Source organism: Chenopodium album, chromosome 10 (assembly GCF_948465745.1).
Source record: "Chenopodium album chromosome 10, dcCheAlbu1.1, whole genome shotgun sequence".
Classification (NCBI taxonomy): Eukaryota; Viridiplantae; Streptophyta; class Magnoliopsida; order Caryophyllales; family Amaranthaceae; genus Chenopodium; species Chenopodium album.
This window is the reverse complement of record NC_137843.1, coordinates 51,518,085-51,540,515: the sequence shown is the minus strand read 5'-3', so window position 1 is coordinate 51,540,515 and position 22,431 is coordinate 51,518,085. Positions and strand designations below refer to the sequence as shown.

The window sequence follows — 22,431 nt, the reverse complement described above, 5'->3', positions numbered from 1 at the left end:
GATCCATAATATAGGTCCAATAATTATGTAGTTGGATAGGGTTTGAAAATACCTTTCCAACGATATATTATAAGCTCAATTCTGAGTTATAACGAGAAAGTTATGGTCAAAATACTAAATAGGGCATAAACTGAGCTTTATATTCGGCCAATGATCATGTGGAGGGTCCATTAATTTTAATTATATTTCTAAAATAATTAGGATTTATTAGGAGTTTCTATAAGTTTCTAGAAGTTTCTAATCTATCCATTTTGAAAAGATAAGACTAAAGAGTTTGAAATTGAATAAAACTCCTCTTTTTGAAAGTCCTAATTATATTCGAATTGAAAGACGTTTAAAGATAATTCAGATATGATTTTCGTGACTCATAATTTTATCCAAATATTTTATAGTTTTATAGCCCTTGAAATTATATTTCCAATTATATATTATAATATTAATTTCGAGGTATAACGAAAAAGATATAAAAGAAATACGAAACTCTATCCAAAACTGATACCCTTCCACTATTTTGGTCATATATTTTATTATACAAAATATTTTAATTTAACTCTAATTGGGTTGGAAAGTAGACTTCAAGATCTTTCCAACGACATATTATTTGTTTTATTTGGTTTTTTGGATCAAAAGTTATGATAAAAACAAAATCCGCAAAAAACTGTTTTATGGCGCCGCGATGATTTTATCGCGTTGCGATAGAGCCATCGCGACACGATAAATCTATCGCCACGCGATAAAAGGAATATTAATCCAATTCAAATTATGACTCTTTTCTAGTTATTTTCGATCGTTTTTCTCTATAAATTAGGACGATTTTCTCCGTTTTTATGAACCAACAATCACCCAGAATCATCATCTCTTTTCTCTCTCTAAGCTAAAGTTTATTTTTTCTTTCCCTCTTGATTTCTAAGCCTAGCCTTTTCAAAATACACCATACGTCTATCATGAAACTTAGACACACATAACCAAGCTCGAAGTTTCTTTAGACCTCGACGTGAAAGGTTGATAGTTCTGAGGGTTTAGTCCCAAATTTATATTATTCTTTAATTGTTTGATTTAATATTTTCATTGAAGTTACTAACGCGTGTATTGTTTTGATAAAAAGAGATACGAGACATCAAAGTAAGTAATTTAATTGCTTAATTATTCTTTTGATATAGAAATCATGCTTAGATTATTTTATTAATTCCTAGTATCATGTTAGGATGCATTTATTGCTTTCTAGCATCATGTTTAGGATAAAGCTTTGATTTTTATTGTTTAGTGACATGTTAGGATTTGTTATTAATCATGCTAGTATCATGTCTAGGATCTTGCTAATAATATTATACTTTGATGATGATGATTTGTTGTGTCAATAATATTATGTTGCTTGATGTTATTATTGTTATTGCTTGATCACGCCCTCTCTTGCAGGATTAAAGGGAATTTGTATATGAAATCACGCTTAATAAGATAATTAATAATTTGATTTTAGGCTAATATGATTTTAATTCAAGTGATAACTAATAGTAGATTTATGCATTTATAATCAATCAACATAGATTAAACAAGTTTAGGATTAATTTAATGATTGTATGTTAATTGGAAAGCGCACATGAATATGAGAAGAACAAAGTAGAGGCCTATTTAGGGCAGGTTCAATCTCTTTAAGGTTGGATTTGTACCTTCATCCCTAAATATCCAGTCATGGTTCGGGACCACTACGGAGTTAGCAATCTCTGTGATCATGAAGGGGTGTAACCTTCACCTCGTGAACGGTTTACAAGTTCCTAAAACTTGTTGGCAACTCTTTTGCTCTAGCTTTCTTCCCTTTGGACGCCACCATGCTTAAATGCATGATCACAGTGGGGCTCAAAGTTGGTGACTTGAAATATTTCCTACAACAAGCCAACAGGCCCAACCGTCCCCATTTTTTCATGAATTCATAGCGACGCATTTTCATCAACCCCACTGAATACCATTGCGTTGGATCAGCTAATCCTCGAACATCGGTTCTTCTGAGTAATCACATCCCGTTGAAATCAAGTAGTTTCCCACCGTATCTTCGCTGAACAATACATAAGAACACGTGCACACATTAGATATAACTTTCCATGGACCTACTTATGATTACTTGCCAATAATTACATACCACTGATCACATGGATCTACTTATGATTACCTGACTATTTGGTCCTAGGAGGTGATCGAAGACAATTTTCCTTGCTACCCCTTGATCACTTAACTGTTCTGTTGCAGCATGTTTTCTTTGTTTTGCTCTGTCCTCTTTTCATCATAGTGTTTCTTCCGTGCTTCTTTTTGTCTACTCACTTCCTCAAATGTGGTCATAAACCTAACAAGATCTCACAAAACCAAGACCCCTTTTGGTAGGTGGATCCTTAATGCCACCTAAAGTTGGTTGTGGCAGGTTTTTAACTGTATTTCCCACAGGAGCATCCCCTAAAACAACATTCATACCAACAGAAGAAGGAGTAGAAGCTACAGTATCACACATTGCCTTGTTCACACTGTGTGGTGTGCTCTTAGTCCTTGTCTCACCAACACTACTCAATGGAAGACCAGGTTTAATAATCTTCTTAACCTTCGTCTCTAGCTCTTTGAGCCCTGCAATTACCATTTTGAACGCCTCATATGTCTCACCAGCAAGGCAGGAAATAGGCTCAAATGCAATCATCATCTTGTCGTAACGAAGGACTTCTGCAGTCTTAGAAATATCATGGTATGCAACCTTCACTCTACTATGCTTGCGGTAAATATCTTTACGCCACCTATCCAAGATGTACTTCTTAGGCACATCAGGTACATGTTGCACTTCAAGAGCATTGATGCAATGCCTGCAAAGAATCCCACTGCATTCAAACATATTTCATTCACACTCTACTTCTTCGGTTTGTGAACTATACAAAACCCGGTAAAATCTCCACCTATTTACCGGCTTTTCCTTCTTATCAAACTCACTACAAACATAAACTCTGTCCTTAATTAAGTGCTCAAACAACCCAGATCCAAGCACTTTTGTGCTGATACAATTACAATACATCAACCTTTTGCACTCTCGTAATACTTCCACGAATTTCGCATCTGTGTAAACATTCCTAAACATCTCTTCAATCTTGAAATTTGTCACTAAGCCACGAAGGTAAACAACAGAATTCCCATCAGCCAACCTCTCTACATCCACCGGGTGTTCCATAACCCTCACATACCTCTCAGCAAAGTCGCAAAGTCTAGTATTCTTATCGAAAAATTCATCAAAAAAATTGTGAATGCTTTCCAACCTCTGCGTGGTCTTCATTCTAGCCCAAAACATGTGCTTCATGGCCACAGAAATCCACATTTCCCGCTCCGAATTCAATATAGCCAACCATATGTTACTCTCCAACTTATATTGTGCTATGAACTGCTTCCACCTTAATTCAAACTCCTCCATACTTAAACTATCATATATTATATTCTTCAGCTCATCTTTAAATTCAGAATACCCTTTACACTTGCCTAACTTGCTGTCAAACTTTTCAGTGATATGCCAAAGACACCATCTATGCCTTGTTTGTGACATAACCTCCTTCAATGCTTTGCGCATTGTCGTGTCTTGATTAGTCAAGATTGTCATGAGAGGATTCCCCCTATAGCATCAATCCATGTTGAAAACACCCACCTACCATAACATTTCACAAATACAGAAAACAAAATAATCAGTGCAAAATTTACCAAAATTAAGCATATAAATAGAAGTTATAGAGATGAAAAAGAATAACATCACCTACTTGAAAGTTTTTGTATTCTCCCTAGATATTAGGGCACAGCCAAGCAAATTTGTCTGCCCATGATGGTTTACACCAACAAAATTTGCAAATGGCAAATCTTATTTATTCATCAGAAAAGTCGTATCGAAACACATGACATCACCAAAATCCTCGTAAGCAGCTCGGCTTCTAGCATCAACCCATAACACATCATGTAGTACCCCATTTGAATCCAACCTTTGCATGAAAAAGAAATTCTTGTTGTTCTTTTGTATCATCTTAAAATAATTCATCATCGCGTTTGCAACACCATCTTTGAACTTCAGCTTCTTCTGCCTAGCCCTATAATTATGCAAGTCCCTCTTAGTAAATGGCATATTGTCTAAGTCATTCCTCTCACTAGCCAACATGTTATGCATTGTTGAGGAACATATACCAACATCAGCACCAAATTCAAGCCTAACATAAGGCACTTTCTCCAATTCAACCATCCTGTACTTTGGAGCAAACAATGGTTTAGAAGATGGGGTTGGAATATGATTAGTATGCTTCAACTCCACTTTCTTCAACTCCTAGTTACCATTTTCCAACAATCCAGCATACACCTTTGCTCCACAACCACATTTTTTCGACTTTTTTGTTGCTACGGGTTCCCCTTCTAACTCCCTTGAAAGTCTTTTACCCGCAACCCTCTTTCTAGTGTCTGGTTTACCAAAACAGTCACATTTCCACATTGCGGCACGTTTTACCTTCACTCCTTGCACCATCTTATACGCACTTTGAGCAAGCATCACCCTAAATCCTTGCTGCTTATCATATGCATTATAATAAACATCAACTTCTTGCCATGATTCAAAAATCATTCCCACCTCATAAGGATCCACCCTAACAGGATTCCATGTTCACCATTGACACATTACCCTTCTCCTCTTGCTCATCTGGAGTGCAATATCCTCCATTGTCATCACTTCCCTCTGCATGAAGCTCAACAATTTGTTGATTACACTCCAACATTTCTACATCATCTAGGAACTCCCCTTCCTCACCAGACAAATACAATACTTCATCTACATTTGCCATTTACACCTACATTATACACATTACAAACCCAAATATTTTACCATTAACTAACTCAATAGCTTATGGATAATCAAACTCAACAATTTAGGGGGTAACCAACTCAACAACTTATGGGGTAACCAACTCAACAACTTATGGGGTAAAGGCAATCATAACAATAACCATTCATACAATCAGACAACAATAATCATTCATACAACCATCACACATGCTAGCCACAAATCTTATCAAATAGAAATTTCTATGCAAGCAACTAAAGCTAGCCACAAATCTTATCATAACAATAACCATTCATACAATAAGACCCAATAAGCAACAGAAGCTAGCAACAACCCAAGCCTTGTCAAACAGAAATTTCTTGTTGTAGCTTGCCCACAGTTACAGACTACAATTACTGCCTTTTTAGCAGAAATCCAAACTCATGGCTCATTACCAGAAACTAACAAACACACATACAATCAATTCAATTAACAATAACTCCAAATTTGTGTTTACAGTGTACTAGCAGACCTTATAAAACCATAAAATCGAAATTGAATTACACAAACCCTAAAATCCCGCAACTACCTAAACATTGCCTAATTTAATTCAATTACTTATTTAACATGACACCTACAATTGCAATAGAGTATTCAAGATAGGTACAACGCCTTCAGGGATGAGAGGAAATGGAAGAATATAGCTCAGCTCGATTACAATTACCACAATCAATTTCATTAACCAAATTCCGCATTCCATTCAATTACGCCCTTGTATCACCGACAACAACTCACATACAAATTTTTATGATGACATTTTAGGGTAATAGGGTTAAGAAAATTGGGGAATTTAGGTCACTAGAGCTTACATAAGAAGAGGGAAGACAAAATTGAGAAATGAGCATGCTTCAATACAATAACGACCTAAGTAACGGGTAACTGTTTCAAACGGGAAATAAATGCCCACGTATTTTGTATTCATAGTACAAGTACAATACATGTATTTCTACCAAACTACAACATTCGTGACCCACAAATCTTAGTAAATACCTGTGATGTGCCCAGCACGGTGCAGGGCTAAGAATTACCCAAGGGAAACCAATGGGTATGTATGGTCATAAGTGGGAATGAAAATGAGACATGAGTGAGCTGAGGTGGAAGAGAGAGAGATTAATTAAACATATAATGGCCATCATTAACTTGGGCAATGGATGTCTATACTCTAATAAGATCTATAAGTGGGAGAGGAACAAAAATTCACATCCTCAAGAATCGAAATTAACATGACTTGAACATGCAAGTATGTTACCAATTTTAAAATGAATGAAACTCTTATTAACAAATTAAATATACGTTTCATTGTACTTTGTACCTAGATTTAGTGGAGTAAGTAGAAATGGAGTATTGTTATGTATTTGCAAATACATAACAAACATTAAAATGTAGTTAAATCACATGAAAGAGAGAGAAAGAAAGAGATAGGTGAGTGGACCCTACATAATTTTTTGTCAGATTGCAATAATAGGATAGGATCACACTTTAATTGCACCATGGATAACTTATGTAATATTGTAAACTATAAAAATTCAAACCTTGAATGTACAAATAAAGAGGCAGAAAATATATAGGGAAATAATGATTTTATTGATAGTTTGTGGGGTTACAACTCTCATATATCTCTTGATTCCTCTCTTCAATGGGTTAGGGTTTTGATACGTGTTTATATTACATGGCCTTGTTGGCTTATTCCATACTATACACCTACAATGTTTGGTAGTAAGGAGGAGATGAGGTCTTTGTGACTTAATCCATCTAAACCTTATTAAACCCTAAAAACGACCCTCTTTATATAGAGTGTCATACAGTAGTAAACAAGATAGTTATGAAATATTCTACGAGATTTTGAAGATAATATCTTATTTTTTTTATATTATCTCTTAATTTACATATATTTTACACCTAAATATTAACAAAATTTCGGTGTCAACAAATGCCTCCTCAAGACCTGTTGTGGATTTGACATCGAATACAACTTGGTCTTGAAATTTTTCTTGTAGAATTTGAAAGCAAATTTGTGATGCCTCCATCAATTTCACGGATTTTGAAACTTGGAGAGTAGAGATGAAGAGTGAAAATTGTCCCACCGAGAGTGCCAATTTGTAAACCATACAAATTTAGACCTGTAATATACAAATAAAGAGCTAGAAATATACGAAAACAATGATTTTATTGATAGTTAGTGGGTTTTTAACTCTCGTAGATCTCTTGATTCCTCTCTTCAAAGGGCTAGGGTTTTGTTATGTGTTCATAGTACAGGACCTTGTTGGCTTATTCCATACTATACACCTATAGACTTATTCCATTCGAGCCTTGTATGGAGGAGATGGGTCTTTATGTCTTATTCCATCTGAGCCTTATTAAACCCTATAAACGACCCTTTTTATTTAGAGTGTTATAGATTAGTAAACAAGATAACTACCAAATATTCTACGATATCTTGAAGATAATGTCTTATATTTCACACCTAAATCTTAACAAAATTTCGGTGTCAACAAATACCATTGCATATCCAGTGGTACTATATATGCATTTACTTAGTACTACTGAATGCATATATTGTACCACTACATGTACATACAGTACCATTGGATATACAATGGTACTATTTGATCACCTAATGATCTACTCCAAAATGAGGATATGTATTTGTTCATATGTACGTGAAATTATTTATATATCCCTTGTTATGTATCAACAAATGCAATATTTTACTCCCTTTAATATCCCTCAATTTAGGCCCTGTTCTTTAGAGCTGCTCTACTGAGTCCTGCTCTGCTCAGCCTTGCTCTGCTCTACTTAAAAATAATACTTAATATTGAATCATTTTAATAATAATAATTAATATTTAATAATAATAATAATAATAATAACTAATTAATGTTTAATAACAATAATAATAGTTAATATTGAATTATTTTAATAATAATTAATATTTAATAATTATGATAAATAATTAATATTTAAGAATAATAATTATAATAATAATATTAAAAATTAATATTTAAAGTTAATAACTAATAATAAAAAATATAATAATAATTATTAATTTTTGTGGGGAGCCGCGATACAATCTAGCCCCCACCCCTCTAGCTATTGCGAACCCGATCCTGTTGAAGATGTGAGCAGCTGCACGAGCACCAATATCCCGAGTCTTAGCGAACGCCTGAACCCGCTTCAGCAACGCAATAGCATCCTTCTCTAATTCCCCCAACGAAGAAAAGGAGAAAGTAAGAAAACCATAGCCAATAGCCCTGCAACTTGCCCCATACTTGTCCCGCTTCCGCTGAGCCACCGCCGACACAACATGACCAGGAACGAAGTCAGACAACCCCGATTGCGTTAAAGGTGAAGACCCCGTCAAGTCAACACACACATCAAGGCCTCTATCCCAGGAATAAAGCAACACATCTGATGGTCGAAGAACCCCGTCGTTCCCTCCAGTCAACCCAACGTTAACCTCCTTTCGAGCAGAAATCCCAGACCGAAAACAAATATCAACAAGGGTGTCACGAACAACGTTATGCCGATGTTTAATACCCACCATCCCAGCACAAGACACTGCATGATCCCCATAAATATCCCCGTCAAAAACCCTTGAGCAAGCTGAACACGGTGTTGAAACGGAGAACAAAGGAACACCCAACCGGTAGCAAAGAACACTATGGTAAGTCTTACCATTCATAGTCTGACCCAAACCCGATATCGGGACCGTCCGCAAGCAGGCCGAAGAGTGATCCCCCTGCTGGGACTTCCATAAGGCTACCTGATGCGGAGTTAAGGAGAAAGTGGAATCCGCAGATGCAGTGACCTTCGTGAAATATATATCTGCCAACTTTTTCATGAGTCTGGGGGCACCGATCTCACTAGGGTTACTCATAAGGTCAGTCTCCACAGCTCTGTTAAAAAGTCTAAGAGCACCATCGAAGGCCGGTCCCGGACCAACAATACCAGAATTGCGAAGAAGCGTAGCCTGAAGACTGTAGACGCTATGCAAGGAAAGCATAATGTCGAACATCACCCACCGAATAGACACCCAAACCACCATAAGAAAAAAGTAAGGTGGCAAGTCGCCATTGTCAATCACCAAAACCAGGCCCCGAAGTTGTTACAATGCGCTCCAAAGAAGCCCGAAGGGCCATGTCAAAAGAAACCTGTGCAATTTCAAAAAGACTTGGAGGACAAGTGCGCATAGCAAAGTAGAGTTTTGAAACCCCAGTACACGCACGAAGAAGCAACAACTCGCATTGGGGATCATCGAGCTTAGCAACAACACCCATTAGCACAACGGTCTTCAACACTCTCTGTGAAACAAGCTCACCACAGAAAGAGGAATAAGCACTGACAGGACCACCCAGTAACTTAACACCATGCACCGGACGACCAATATCTGGAGGAAAGATTCCGACGAGACGGCTACAAGGGTCCTCCGAGGGCCAAAATACTTCTGTTTTCTCTACGTTGACATGAAGTCTGAGACGAGGTCCCTTCGCCAAAATCAACTCCAAAACCTTTCCTACCACTAAGGTGTCACCAATAATAGTCTCGTCATCTAAATACCAAGCTTGCAAGCATAAGTCAAAAGAATCCTTGATTTGGCACACTAACGGATGAAGAACCAAAGCAAAAGGCAAAGGGCCTAGAGGATCACCTTGTTGCACTCCTTGACATGACCATAAGGTATGCTCCCCGTAAAACAGCCTGGCTGGAGTAGAGTAACAGAATTCAACCCATCGCGAGAGAGCTAGACAACGGAGACGAACCTCATGCAACATAGCCGAATGGTCTACCAAATTAAAAGCATTCTTAAAATCCACCAACAACATAGAGAGACCAACATCACCACCACGTGCCTCAACCAAACGATTAACAGCATGAAGAATAGCCTCACCACCCACCGGCACCCCAACACCAAACTGAAGACCTCCTAGATAGCTTCCCAGACGCGGACCAATTAAAGCAGCCCCAACCTTTGAAACAAGACACCTCCAAACTGTATCTACAGTAATAGGCCGAATACCACCTCCAGGCTTAACAAGCGGCGTGAGAGGAGCACTAGCAATATATTATCCTAACTCAGCAGGACATTTCCCAGCGAGAAAAAGATTAACCACCTGTGTAATAGAGTCTACCAACTCGTCTGAAATAGCAACTGCAGCACCACTAAAACAATCCATAAGGTGTTGAGCACGCAGGCCGTCTCTACCGCATGATGTACCTTTCGGAAAACCCCTAATCTGATCCAAAACAACAGCAGGAGTAGCAATAAGGTGTTGATCAACGGGAATATCCGGTAAGATAGGAGCCGGAAAGGAAGGGTGCTTAGCTTGCAAATCTGCAAGAGTAGCATCATTGTAAGGGGCAAGACCAGAAGACGAAAGAACCCTAACCGCAGTAGTGAAATGCCCGTCAGAAATCTTTCTCTTACACTGCTTAATATTACACTCGGACAAATCATGGTCCTCATCAACGTCCAACAAAGGTGGAGAAACATCAGCCAACGTGTCTCGCACAAGCTGCACAGAACCACCAGGCTCACACCAAGAACGAATAGCAGCGGTGATGCTCTCTTCCTGCCGCAGTCGCCTGACACCCGAAGAACACTCTCGACTATTCCTCGGAGAAAAGGTTTTAAGGACACATAGAGGTAACACAAGCAATTGAACCCAACAAGAGATGTCATCAGGCTTGCCAATCATCTTATTAAGGGCCTCTTTGAGAACCCGAGAAAAACCCAAGCGACACTTAGGAGGGATAGATTTTACCGAACGAAACCGCTTAGAAATCAAACTATCGAGAAGAGCAACATCAAAAGCAAAATGAGGCTCACTAGGCACCCTAGGAAAAGGATCAGATACAGCAGGACCCTGCAGTTTAGGAAAACCATAAAGAACAAACCGAACAACATCATCCCCAGAATCAGGAGGGGCCACGAAGTCATTAGTACCATGCCGACACTTCGTACGAAGAGAATGTGTTTTGAAACACTCCCCACAAAGCCAAATGCCCATACGACGAAAAGTTGACTCCGCCTCTAAGAAAATTGCCAAATCAGAAGTAAGAGAGTTTCGGGTCAAATCCCGCGCATTCGCACAACAATGGCGGTCACGGAGATGAGTGATAAAAGAAGTTTTAGTGAGCCCATTACCCCTACCATCTTGACACCCATTAAGACCCACGAACGGGCAATGAAAGAGAACACTAGGAGGCATAACATCCACCACAACTTGCCACAAGAGAACCGCAATACACCACACGCAAACTGCACAAAAAAAGTCCCAAAAACGCAGCAAAGCAGCACCCAAGGTGACCAGAAACTTGCACCCAAAACACACCCAAAACAACACCCAAACTGAGCAGAAAAGCACACCAAAAACAGCGGCAAATAGACGATATAAGTGCCAGAAATTTCGATAGAAACACGCTTGAAAACTGACCTTAAACACGCCAGAAAATACAGACAGAAAACTGCACCCAAGAGCTACCGAAACTGCACCAGAAACTTCCGCAAAACACAACCAAAAACACACGCAGAAACAACCTGAAATTTGCCTCAAAATCGACCAGAATTTAGCCTGAAAACCAACTTGAAAACAGCCCACAAATAGCCCCAAAAACCTGCCTCAAAAATGCCCGGAAACAACCCCAAAAACGCTCACCAGATACGAGCCTGAAATGCTAGCAAATTACTGTCTGAAACACGACCAAAAAAACGCCCAGAAACTGCCAGAAAACGACCTGAAACACGACCAAAAACACGCCTAGAAACTGCCAGAAACACGACCAGAAACAACCCTTAAAACCAACTGCCAACTGCACCGAAACAACCCCTAATACCGCCTTTAAAACCAACCTTATAGCCACTTTATTTCCGCCGGAAAGTCCCCTTGAAAGCCACCGTAGAATCGCACCCAAAAGTCGCTAGAAACAGCCTGAATAGTCGCCAAAAAAACGCTCAAAACTTCACCGAAATAAGCCCAGAAACAATCGCTGTAACTTCGTCGGAAAATGCTTGCTAAACGCCCAGAAATTGACGATCACAAAACCTGACACCTCGCCGGTGATCTTGCCGGAAAAATGACGTGGAAGATCGGAAAAGCCTAAACCTACCCAACCCTAATCGCCCCAATTATTATTATTATTATTATTATTATTATTATTATAGTAGTAGTAGTAGTAGTAGTAGTAGTAATCATAATAATAATGAAATCTGCTCGGCTCGGCTGAAATCTGCTCTGCTCTGCTAACTCTTGCTCTGCTTTGTTCAGAAACTCAAAAGAACAGGGCCTTAATGTAAGAAGTAGAGTTGAGTTATTTGATTATTGATTGATCTTATCTCGGCTTTTATATTCTAACGTATCTGTATCCATTTTCATATAATCTACCCTGTAGATCGCAAGTAGGTCGGCCGAGAAGAGAGAAAAGACAAAAAACAGTAGCTGTGTGTGGCATGAGAAAATAGTTTTGAAAAGTTGAAACTTGAACCCATATCTCAAAATTGAATTCAACCCAACACACCCGTGACATGAAGCAGCGCCTCCATAAATCATAAACCACGTGTCTCACACCACCGTGCACGGCACTCACTGAACCACCGTGTTACTCTAATTTACCCTCCTTTTTTCTCCAGCTCACTCACTCTCTTTCTCTCTCCTCCTAAAACCCACTTTCTCTCTCCTCAGCAAAATGCTTTCAAGATCAAACGACGTCGCATGGGTGGACGACACAGCTGACCAAAACGACGCCGTTTCATGGACACGACCACCACCGCATCCACCTCAACAACCACCGCTTGACGGTGCTGATTGGTACCTCACCGGCGGTCACATTATCACCCCACCATCAGAAATTGGAAATGACAATTTACTCCTTCCTTCTACTCTTCAAACGACGTCGTCTTGCTCTTCTCAACCTCAATTCGACCCATTACTATCATCGTCTTCATTGCAACAACAACTTCCGTTCTTCCCATTTTCTGCTGCTAAATCTTCTCTTTCTTCGTTCTATAATCACAGTCCTTTTGAATCAAGTGCTTATAATTTCTGCACTGAACCGGGTTTTCTTCCTCCGGTTCATGCGCCTGAACCGGGTTCATGTTTCGAGTTACCTGGGTTTGGGTACTCTGGGTTAGATGGTCTGGATTCGAATTCTGCTTTGTTTGGGAACCGGGTGAAAATGTTGATGCCCCTAGAAGTGGGCTCGAGTACTGGGCCGGGTCTGGTTGAGCCCAGTTTGTTTCAGAAACGGGTTATGGTCCGGTCCAGCTCAACCGGGTCGGATAAGTTGGGGGAATTGGGAGGTGGGTTTTGGGGAGGAAGAGGGAAGAGAAAGAGGGAAAATAATAATGGTAATGGTGATGTTGAGGAAGATGAGGTTGAAGGGAGTTTTGGGGTTTCAATGGTTAATTATGATTCTGATGAACAATTTGAGGAAGGTGATGTTGGTAATAATAATAATAATGTTACTATGAACAATGATAATAGTATTAATGATGATGATAATGGTAATTTTTCAAACTCGAATACCAATAGCTTAGTGGTAGGTGGTGGTGGTGGTGGTGGTGGTAGTGGGAAGGGGAAGGGAAAGAGGAAGGGGTTGCCGGCGAAGAATTTGATGGCGGAGAGGCGGCGGAGGAAGAAGCTTAATGACCGCCTTTATTTGCTTAGGTCTGTTGTGCCTAAGATTAGCAAGGTCAGCATTAGTTTAGTCAATTTTGTTTTGGTTTATTATTGCCTAAGATTAGCAAGGTCATCTTTACTTTAGCTGACTTTATTTTGGTTTATTATATATTCAAACACCTTTTAGTTTTAGGGTTTATAATCTTATTGTGTATGATTACTAGCTTTATGAATTTTAGATAATTGCCTTTTGTTCTCTTTGGATGATTGAACTTGATTCTATGTGTTATTAGAACTTGTTAATTTTGTAGTTATACAGAAGAACCGAAAAGGATTGGTTTATATATGATTTAGTTTGCTTTTAATGATTGTGATTTGAATTATAACTTGCTAGCTGCTAAGTGGGGACAAAAAGGTTAGATCTTTAAACAGGGTTCAACGTTATTTTAGGTGGTCATCATTAGAGCAACATAATCTCATAACCATAAGTTAAAAGTTTAAAACTGGATTCTGAGCTTGTGATGATCGGATCATGCATGAAAGTAAGCTGGTTGGAATTATGCTGACGGTTTTTCGGTCTAGTTTGTGAAGCTTCCAATTGATCTCAGAGATCAATAAATTATCCAGTCCCTTATATTTTGTGACTTTGGCGTACATTGATTCTGTAGGGCTGTACATCTGAGAATTGCGGTGGACTGGTCTGGTGCATATTTTATAGTACTTTTGGATGGTTGGGGTGGTATTTCAAATGGTAAAGGTGGTACTTTAGAGTGTTTATGGCATTTGGGATTAGCGAAACTTCACTGGGTCAACATATTACCCTGTAGTCTAGCTTTACCTGGTTTATCTGGAGTTTTGTGTCAGCAGATGATTTTGCTTGTTGTAGATTGGATAACTTGAAATAAATCTAGGGGATTTTTAGACTTACTTTCTAAGGCTCCTTAGACTGGGAAGATGCTTCCAAAAGCTTGATGTGGAAATCTTTCTTATTACGGAATACAGAGTGCTTTGATGATGGATAAAATTATAAAAACACTGCTAGATGGCTGCCTGCTTCTTGCGAGTTCCAACTTCTACAGAGTATTGTTTGGTTTATACTTGTCCTGGATGCTTTTTATGATGCATCTTTTCCTGATTACATTTGTGGTCATGACTTGATAAATCTTTTAGTGCAACTGAATTCTTCTTTACTGTGGATTATTTTTGTGTACTTTTTACTGCTCTATGTAATACAATACTCTCATGTTCACTTAATAAACACAATATTTCCTCACAAAAAAAAAAAAAAAAAAAAAAAAAAAAAAAAAAAAAAAAAATTGATAATTGGTATTCCTCCTGCAGATGGACAGAGCCTCAATACTTGGAGATGCCATTGATTATTTAAAAGAGCTTTTGGAAAGGATTAGTGAGCTTCATAATGAATTGGAGTCCAGTAATCCTGGCCCTGTGATGCCAACTAGTTCTCATCCTTCTACACTTATCCCACCAACTCTTCCATGCCGTGTGAAGGAGGAAATTTCCCCAAATTCTTTACTGGTCCCCAAGAATCAGCTTGCTAGGGTAACTTTATGAATTGACTATCGAATATCTTATTTGTTTCCTCGGTCTTGTGTTGCTTAGTTTGCTTTGTTTTGTTTTTCTTTGGTTTGGCTTGATAAAGATGATTTGCTTGCTTGATAAAGATATTGTGATACAATCATAAAAATAAAATAAACAAATTGCTACATGCCTTGAAAAATGATGGTAGTCCCTGAAGCACACTTAATTGCTTGTTGCAATCTTAGATTAAGGAGTTTAATTAGGGTTTGAGTTAGTTTATTTAGTTATGTTTAATTAGATAAGATTTTGGGCTAGCAATCCAAGTCTATTAGGAATCCAAGTAGGATAGGGTTTCTAGACTATTTCATGTACAATTAACCCTATAAATAGGGGTGAGAAATCAACAACAAAAGAGATTTCTCTTGTTTATGAAATCTAAAAATTGTGACTTAGTTTGAGTGAATCGAATTGATTTCAATGTTTTTCTTCTTGTTTTAGAGGAAAAGATCAAACTTTCTTGAAGTAGGTTTATCCCTAATTGCTAGTATCCTTTATTTCATTAAAAATTTGCACAACCTCTAAAAAACGTGATTTAATCCACATCAAAAGGAGTTGTTCCCTTTTTTTTTTAAATTTAATTTGGTAAATAGCTGATTTATGTGGACTAGCTCTTATGAGACTTGAGAAGGAGTGGGTTCCAACCCATGGGGAAAGTCCAAGTCATCGGATGGGAAGTGGAAACTCCAATATGAAATCGATTATAACCTTGAGACGAGAGGAATTCTTCGACCATAAATCTTTTTAGGTGATAGCCGTAGCCCAAATATGGAGCTCCCACTTGATTTTCAAGGACTTGACTGCTTATGACAAGTGTTACAGCTTTTGAAAGAGAGAGAATTAATCTAAGAAGAGACAAGGCATAAGACATGACCGTTGATGCTATTCAAGCTAATGTTGAACGCTACTCCTTCTGTCCCGAAACACGTTGGACTTTTTTTTCACTATTCTTATATGAACATTAACTATTGTTTTTTTTATTAACGTAATAAAAATATATTTTTATCAAGAAATATGTTGTTAAAATAGGTACTCCCTCTAGACTTTTTTTTTCACTATTCATATATCAACTTTGATTTTTATTTTTACCTAGCATTATAAAAACATATTTTATATAAAATATGTTGTTTGATAGGTATTAAAATAAAGTTTCACGATACAACTTTTTCTATAATTTTCATTAATATTTAATTACATTAAAATAAGGTCAATCTAGTGCATCGAAATGTGTGCAAAGTTTGATAGAGGGAGTATTAGTGTAAAATTTCATAATATAATTTTTTTTAAAATAATATTCTTTAATATTAATCATATAAAAATAAAGTCAAACCAGTACATTGTCATGTGTGCAAAGTTTGATTGTGTCAATTATTCTGGGATAGAAGGAGTATCACAAAGTGAATTGAGTTGTTCTGGCTGTAAATTTATAATGTTCACTTGTTCACTTATCTCACCCATTGATGGCTAAGGAGAGAAGTTCTTCTGCTAATGCTGAAAAGTTAATGGGCCACTTATCTCACTTATCTTCTCACCGATTATATCGGGCTACGAATTGGGCAATTCTTGTTTAATTTCCATTTGTTTGTGAGGTTCTCATGGGTAGTGGTGCAGTGTTGACCACATTTGTAGTACTGCAGTAGCATGTAGGTTCTCCTAATGGTAGAGGATGCATTCTACCGGAGAAGCTACCACTACCTGATGAAAAGAAGAGTTAGAATTCTACTGGAGAAGCTACCACTACCTGATGACAAGAAGAGTTAGATTGCTTAATTTGGGAGAGCTCTATAGTGCTTTATATTGTAGGAAAGAACCGCTATTACCTCAATAACCGGAATTATAGCTATATTTTGCCAAGGCACGGAATTAGGTCGATTGTCATGGAACCTAATATTTATATGCATGATGATCATTTTTTTATTCGTTTTTCTTTTTATTTTTTTTCCCTTCCATAATTCCTTAATGGATGGTATGAATACCGTTAGGCAGCTTGAGGATTTTCTCAGAAATTGGTGACTAAACTGTGGTGACAAATTTAGTGCAGTACTCAATGGCAAAGTTTTATTTTATATTTTTATTATCACTTGTAGCTTTTAAATTAATTTGGGAACAAGGGGAGATTGATATGCACTCATAAAACACAGCTGATTATCACATTCCAACTATGCATGCTAGTTAAAGGTAACAGATGAGACATTCAAGTAGATTGCAGGAACTAGGAATTTGGTGGGAAGGACTCGATTACTTGAAGGAGGGGGTCAACTACAGTGTAAGAAACGAGGTTGATGGGGTATTAGTCTTTTCATGTGCCTAGTCTAACTAAGCAATGTTATCGATATCAATCATTGCACGGCTAGTCTACTTATGGTCGGTGGGAGGTTTCTGGATTTTGTGTCTCATAAGTGATATGGCCAAAGCAATCAGAAGAACGTGGCTGATATTGCAGATGAAATGCCATAGCCATGAATCTCATGCTGCCAACTAGATTAGCACATTAGCCATTTAAGTCTAGAAGTATGCAATGGGCTGATCAATCTCATAAAAAGTTATAAACTATAACCACTCAATTTAATGATACTGCTCACCTTGTCCCTGGAAAAGTTATTGTCAGTGAATGATTTTGTAGAAACTGCCTTAGAGTGCTTTCGTTACTCATGATTTATTTATGCATGACCCTTCTTAGTAAGTGTGCATGAAACCTGGTTGCTTGCTTGTACATTGTCCACCCTTTGATAATAGAGTATAGTTTATTCTATTAAAAACATTGAAAAAATGAATTTCACAAGAGAGTTGGATGATCTATTTTCGTGTCATGTTTTCTGGCTTTTTTAGCAATCAAGAATTACAAGTGATTTTGGGATAACTTAGGACCTATTCTCTTCAGCTTAATTTCAGTTCAACTCAATTCAGTTCCTAATTTTCTTCTCTCATAAACAATTTAGCTCGGCTCAGTAAATCAGAACACGCCCTTAGTCATGTTTACTGATTTAACTACAAAGATCGAGAAAGAGAAAATTGTTGTGAAGTATTACAATTAGTGAATTTGAACTAAAATATTATGCTACTAGATTAATCTCGTGCGATGCACGATTTAAACAAATAAATTTTTTAAAATTGTTTATAATTTTATATAAAATATAAAACATAAAAAAATTCCAAAACAAATAATACACGAAATATTAAAAAAAAAAAAAAAAAAAGTTTAAGCACATAGAAAAATTGAATGATTAAAGGGGTACCCGAAGAAAAAAAATTAAATTACTATTTTTTAAAGAGAATAGATTGGGTATGGAATAAAAGTGAACATAGAAAACTTTAAAGCCTAGGAATAGGAATAGTTACGTATGAACACTAAACATATTTTTTTATTCAGTAATTGATTCTAATAATCATATAGCTAACCCGATTTTTAATAAAATAAAATTAAAATTATCATATACAGTTTTGGAGTGAAAATTTTTAATAACAACATGACATGTGTACAATTTTAGGATAAGATGATGTTGACGGTTGCTATTTTAGTATTAGTTAATATTTTCTTCTTATTCCATGAAGAAAAATAATGGGACTATTAACAATAGGGAAAATTGCTATGAGTAATACTCCCTCCGTTTTTAAATATTTGTTCCACTTTTCATTTCCGGCCGTTTTTAAATACTTGCTCCATTTCCTTATTTGGAAAACTTTAACAATATTTAATTAATTTCTCACTTAGTGGACCCACCATAAATCATGTTTTATTAATTTCATATTCTCTCTCCTCCAATTCTCTCAACTACTTTTGCTGCTTACAATTTTTTTATTGTTCCACTTATCTCACTACCTCCATATTTTATTACTTTCTCCAATTTCTCTTAAAACTCCGCGCATGGAGTTGGAGCAAGCATTTAAAAATGGAGGGAGTACAATCTGTGGGGATTTGTATTCAAACCGGTTAATCTTTGATTATTTCTTAACATTACACCCTTTGGAGGGTATTGATTTTAAACGGTTATCATAACACGTGTCGTCATACAATTGGTTTAAATTATAAAATTATATTTTTAAAATAAATTAAAACATGTTTTTTATTAATAATATAAAATAACTTCATTCTCTCTCCTCTCCTTCCATGACACCACTGGCCACCGCCCCTCTTTTTCTTCTTTCTCTCGCCTTCGGTCCACTCAGGCCACCACCAGTGTGCCACCCCACAACGACCCCCTTACGGAGCCCCTTACGCCGAAAACCATGGACCCAATTACCGTATGCCCAACACCATGAACCCATCCTCCTAACGCCGAACAACATAAATCTAACCACCCCACGTCAACCACCACGAACCAAGCCAACCCACAAATGAACCTAACCGACGAACTATCGCAAAAGGGGGGTTTCTAGTGGGCTTAAGGGGTGGTTTTAGGGGTCAGGGAGATGGTTTCAGGCATGGTGGAGTGGTATTAGGGGTGGATGAGATGGTTTCGGGTATGGTTGGGCTGTTTTGGTGGTAGGTGGGGGTGGTATCGTGTGTATGTGTGGGTGGTTTTGAATGGGTTTAAGATGGGTGGAGGTGTTGTTGTAGTGGGGAGGGGTGGCAGTGTTGTGGGGTGTCGGAAGTGGGTGAAGCAGTGGTGGTGTTGAGGGGGAGGAAAGAGAAAAAAGAATATATTTAATTTTTTTAATGGATGGGGGAGGAGAGAGAAAAATGTAATTAAAATAACTTTTAAACCAATCTTAATGTGATATGTGGCATGATTGACCTATTTAACAGGTTGTATTTGGTTTTCAGCTGTTTAAAATTAATATCCTCCAAAGGTTGTAATGTTAAGATATAATCAAAACGTAGACCTATTTAAATACAAACGCCCAAATGTTGTATTCCTTGATACGAACTAATATGGTAGTATAACCTAATGTTTTATTTGGATAAATCTTGTGAAACAGTCCTTAAGACAGAAGATTTTCTTCTTAAAGTGTGGAAGTATCCAAGGCTTAACAACTGCCTCAAGGAGGGTTTTTTTTTTTTTTAAGAATAACATTCAGTTTTGTATACATAAAAAAAATTGCTTTAATCAGTACCTCAGTAGAAGTAAATCAGCAAAACTCAGTTTAGTAAAGTGATCTCAGCTGGCCTTAATCAGCAATCATGTTCCCTGGCTTTTCAATTTGATGCTTGGGGCTAATTTATGGAATTACATAGGCCATTTGTCTTGTAATCTAAATGGTTCCATGTTTCCTTTCACCGTGTATAGATTGAAGTCAGTGCTGGAGAAGGAAGGGCAGTTAATATCCACTTGTTTTGTGCTCGTAGACCTGGTCTGTTGCTGTCCACTTTAGAAGCTTTGGAGAACCTTGGGCTGGATATTCAGCAAGGTGTTATTAGCTGTTTTAATGGATTTGCATTGGATATATTTCGAGCAGAGGTAAGGATATATTATTTAACAATAATCTAAAGCAATATTATATTGAATAGTTTGATTTAGATTAACTTGTTTTCACTGAATGAGCTCTGCCCTATCAAATTCTTATAAAAAGACTTATTTCTGCTGATGCTGTATTAAATTATTAATGTATATGTGCATCTATACTTGGTTTAGTTTTGCATTCAGAAATATGAAAATTCCCTGTTGCCCCTATAAACCTGATTTGTCCTCTAAATTTTCAAATGCTTTTGAGTTTTGGCTATTATCCAATCTTCCAAAGAGTTGGGTATTATGCTCTTAGAGTCTTAGGCAATGTTTCAAGATGGAAGCAATTGCAATTTGAAATAAATTTAATTACTAGAGATTGTTTCAAATATATGTCTTGTCAGCAATTAAAGGGGCAGACATTCACAATTCTTATTTTTGCAATCAGCAATGCAGGGAAGGGAATGAAATCTTGCCTGAGCAGATCAAAGCAGTGTTGTTGGATTCGGTTGGTTTCCATGGTGTCATGTAGCAGTTGTTCATACTCACATATGAAAACTTCTGTGTAAAGGCTTCCCTTCAAGTAGGCTCTGTTGGCAATCTGTCTCACTTTACTTTCAGTTAATGGTTAATCATTTAGGAGTTTTTCATTTGTTTTATATGATAAAGTATGTAATTTATCTATCCTGCTTGGAGATGAGGAAATTCCTTCTTTTCCCCTTAGCTGCATTCTACAGTGGCTACTGGCTACCATTGTTGAAGAAGATTGACAATTGTAGATTTTATTGTTTCTTTTGAGCACCTTAAAATGGAATAAAGGAATTTTACTTTCTGTAGGGAAGAATGAGTTGCTTATTTATTTATTTATTTATTTATTATCCTGTTATTTCTTCTTTACTTGCTCTGTACTCTCCTTAGTTTCAGAAGCTTGTATATATTATTTTAATATAGCTGCATATATATACTTGGAGTCCTGTTTTTGGATTACCTTATGAATTGGTTGACGGTTACTACTCAGTTGTTTCTTGAGTACATTTGAACTTTCATGCAAGTACCTAAAGCCTGTGTTGCTTACATGAGTGTACTTTGGGATTCAAACATGGCCATCCATTAGAGCCACCTGTGGCATGCAGTAGTACAGAAAGAAGACAGTAGCATCACATAAAGTCACCATTCAACTCTTGTTATGTGCTACTTGAGGACATTGAGGTTGTAGTTGAGTCATCCTTTTGGTATGTCCATTTCTGTTGTGCCTTAATACCATACCATATGGTGGGTTGACAGATGACTTGCATGGGGTCAAGTTGCCAATCTATCACTCGAGCTGGAAATTTGCTGTGTGTCTCATGTTTTTCTTTTTTTTAGAATTAAAATGTCGTTTGCATGTATGGTGAACCATAATTAGATTATGTTTAACCTCACATTGCTATTGTTTGTTTGCTTGACTGATCTTTATATTTATAGTTCTGTATATATAAGAGAATGCAGGTCAGAAGTATTGTTTATTGTTGCTGTTCAATCAAGGAGAATGCCTGAGAAGCCCAGTACCTTGTGAGTTGCAGCTTTTCCCCTTTTTTCTTTAGATTGCATTGGTATTATCCCTTCTTCAATTCGTATAAAATTTGGGATCATGTATCCCAATTAGTGCCCCCTCTCCCCTTTCATTAGATACATCACCAATATAAAGTAAGGTTTTTTTATATCATTGATGAATGTGGATGATGTGGCATTGTGGTGGACAGTGGTTCAGAGGTGAGCTATGAAATGGGACAGGAGTTGTCTACTGCACCCACTTTCTTACTAGACCTACATTCTTCATTTAGACCATGTAAAATTTAAATCATGTGTGGTGCCTGAAGTCACTTTGCATTTCTGTCTTCAGTGTTTGTATTGAAAGTTTGAAGAAGAATTTTCTGTTTCCTTTTTTGCTATCTGATTCGTCATGATAAGCTTTAATTGACATAACGTA

General features: G+C 37.2%; 2 protein-coding genes across 3 annotated transcripts; one reads left to right on the top strand and one right to left on the bottom strand.

Annotated features, from left to right (window-relative positions):
- Positions 1 to 2,335: 2,335 nt before the first annotated feature.
- On the bottom strand, positions 2,336 to 3,586 carry LOC145565360 (protein FAR-RED IMPAIRED RESPONSE 1-like). The gene is made up of 2 exons (XM_081625395.1): positions 2,880 to 3,586; positions 2,336 to 2,837 (listed from the first exon to the last, which is right to left on the bottom strand). The coding sequence occupies exons 1-2, from the start codon at positions 3,584 to 3,586 to the stop codon at positions 2,336 to 2,338; spliced, it is 1,209 nt and encodes a 402-aa protein (XP_081481521.1).
- An 8,728-nt stretch (positions 3,587 to 12,314) lies between these two features.
- Positions 12,315 to 21,431, top strand: LOC145564067 (transcription factor ICE1-like). Of its 2 annotated transcripts, none has more exons than XM_081624420.1 (4): positions 12,315 to 13,555; positions 14,824 to 15,042; positions 20,307 to 20,477; positions 20,919 to 21,431. In XM_081624420.1, exons 1-4 carry the CDS (start codon positions 12,551 to 12,553, stop codon positions 20,928 to 20,930), a joined length of 1,407 nt encoding a protein of 468 aa, XP_081480546.1. In that variant the 5' UTR covers positions 12,315 to 12,550; the 3' UTR covers positions 20,931 to 21,431. The 2 variants fall into 2 exon arrangements, with proteins under 2 accessions (XP_081480546.1, XP_081480545.1); XM_081624419.1 differs by having other exon boundaries at positions 12,317 to 13,555; positions 20,911 to 21,394.
- The last annotated feature ends 1,000 nt before the right edge of the window (positions 21,432 to 22,431 follow it).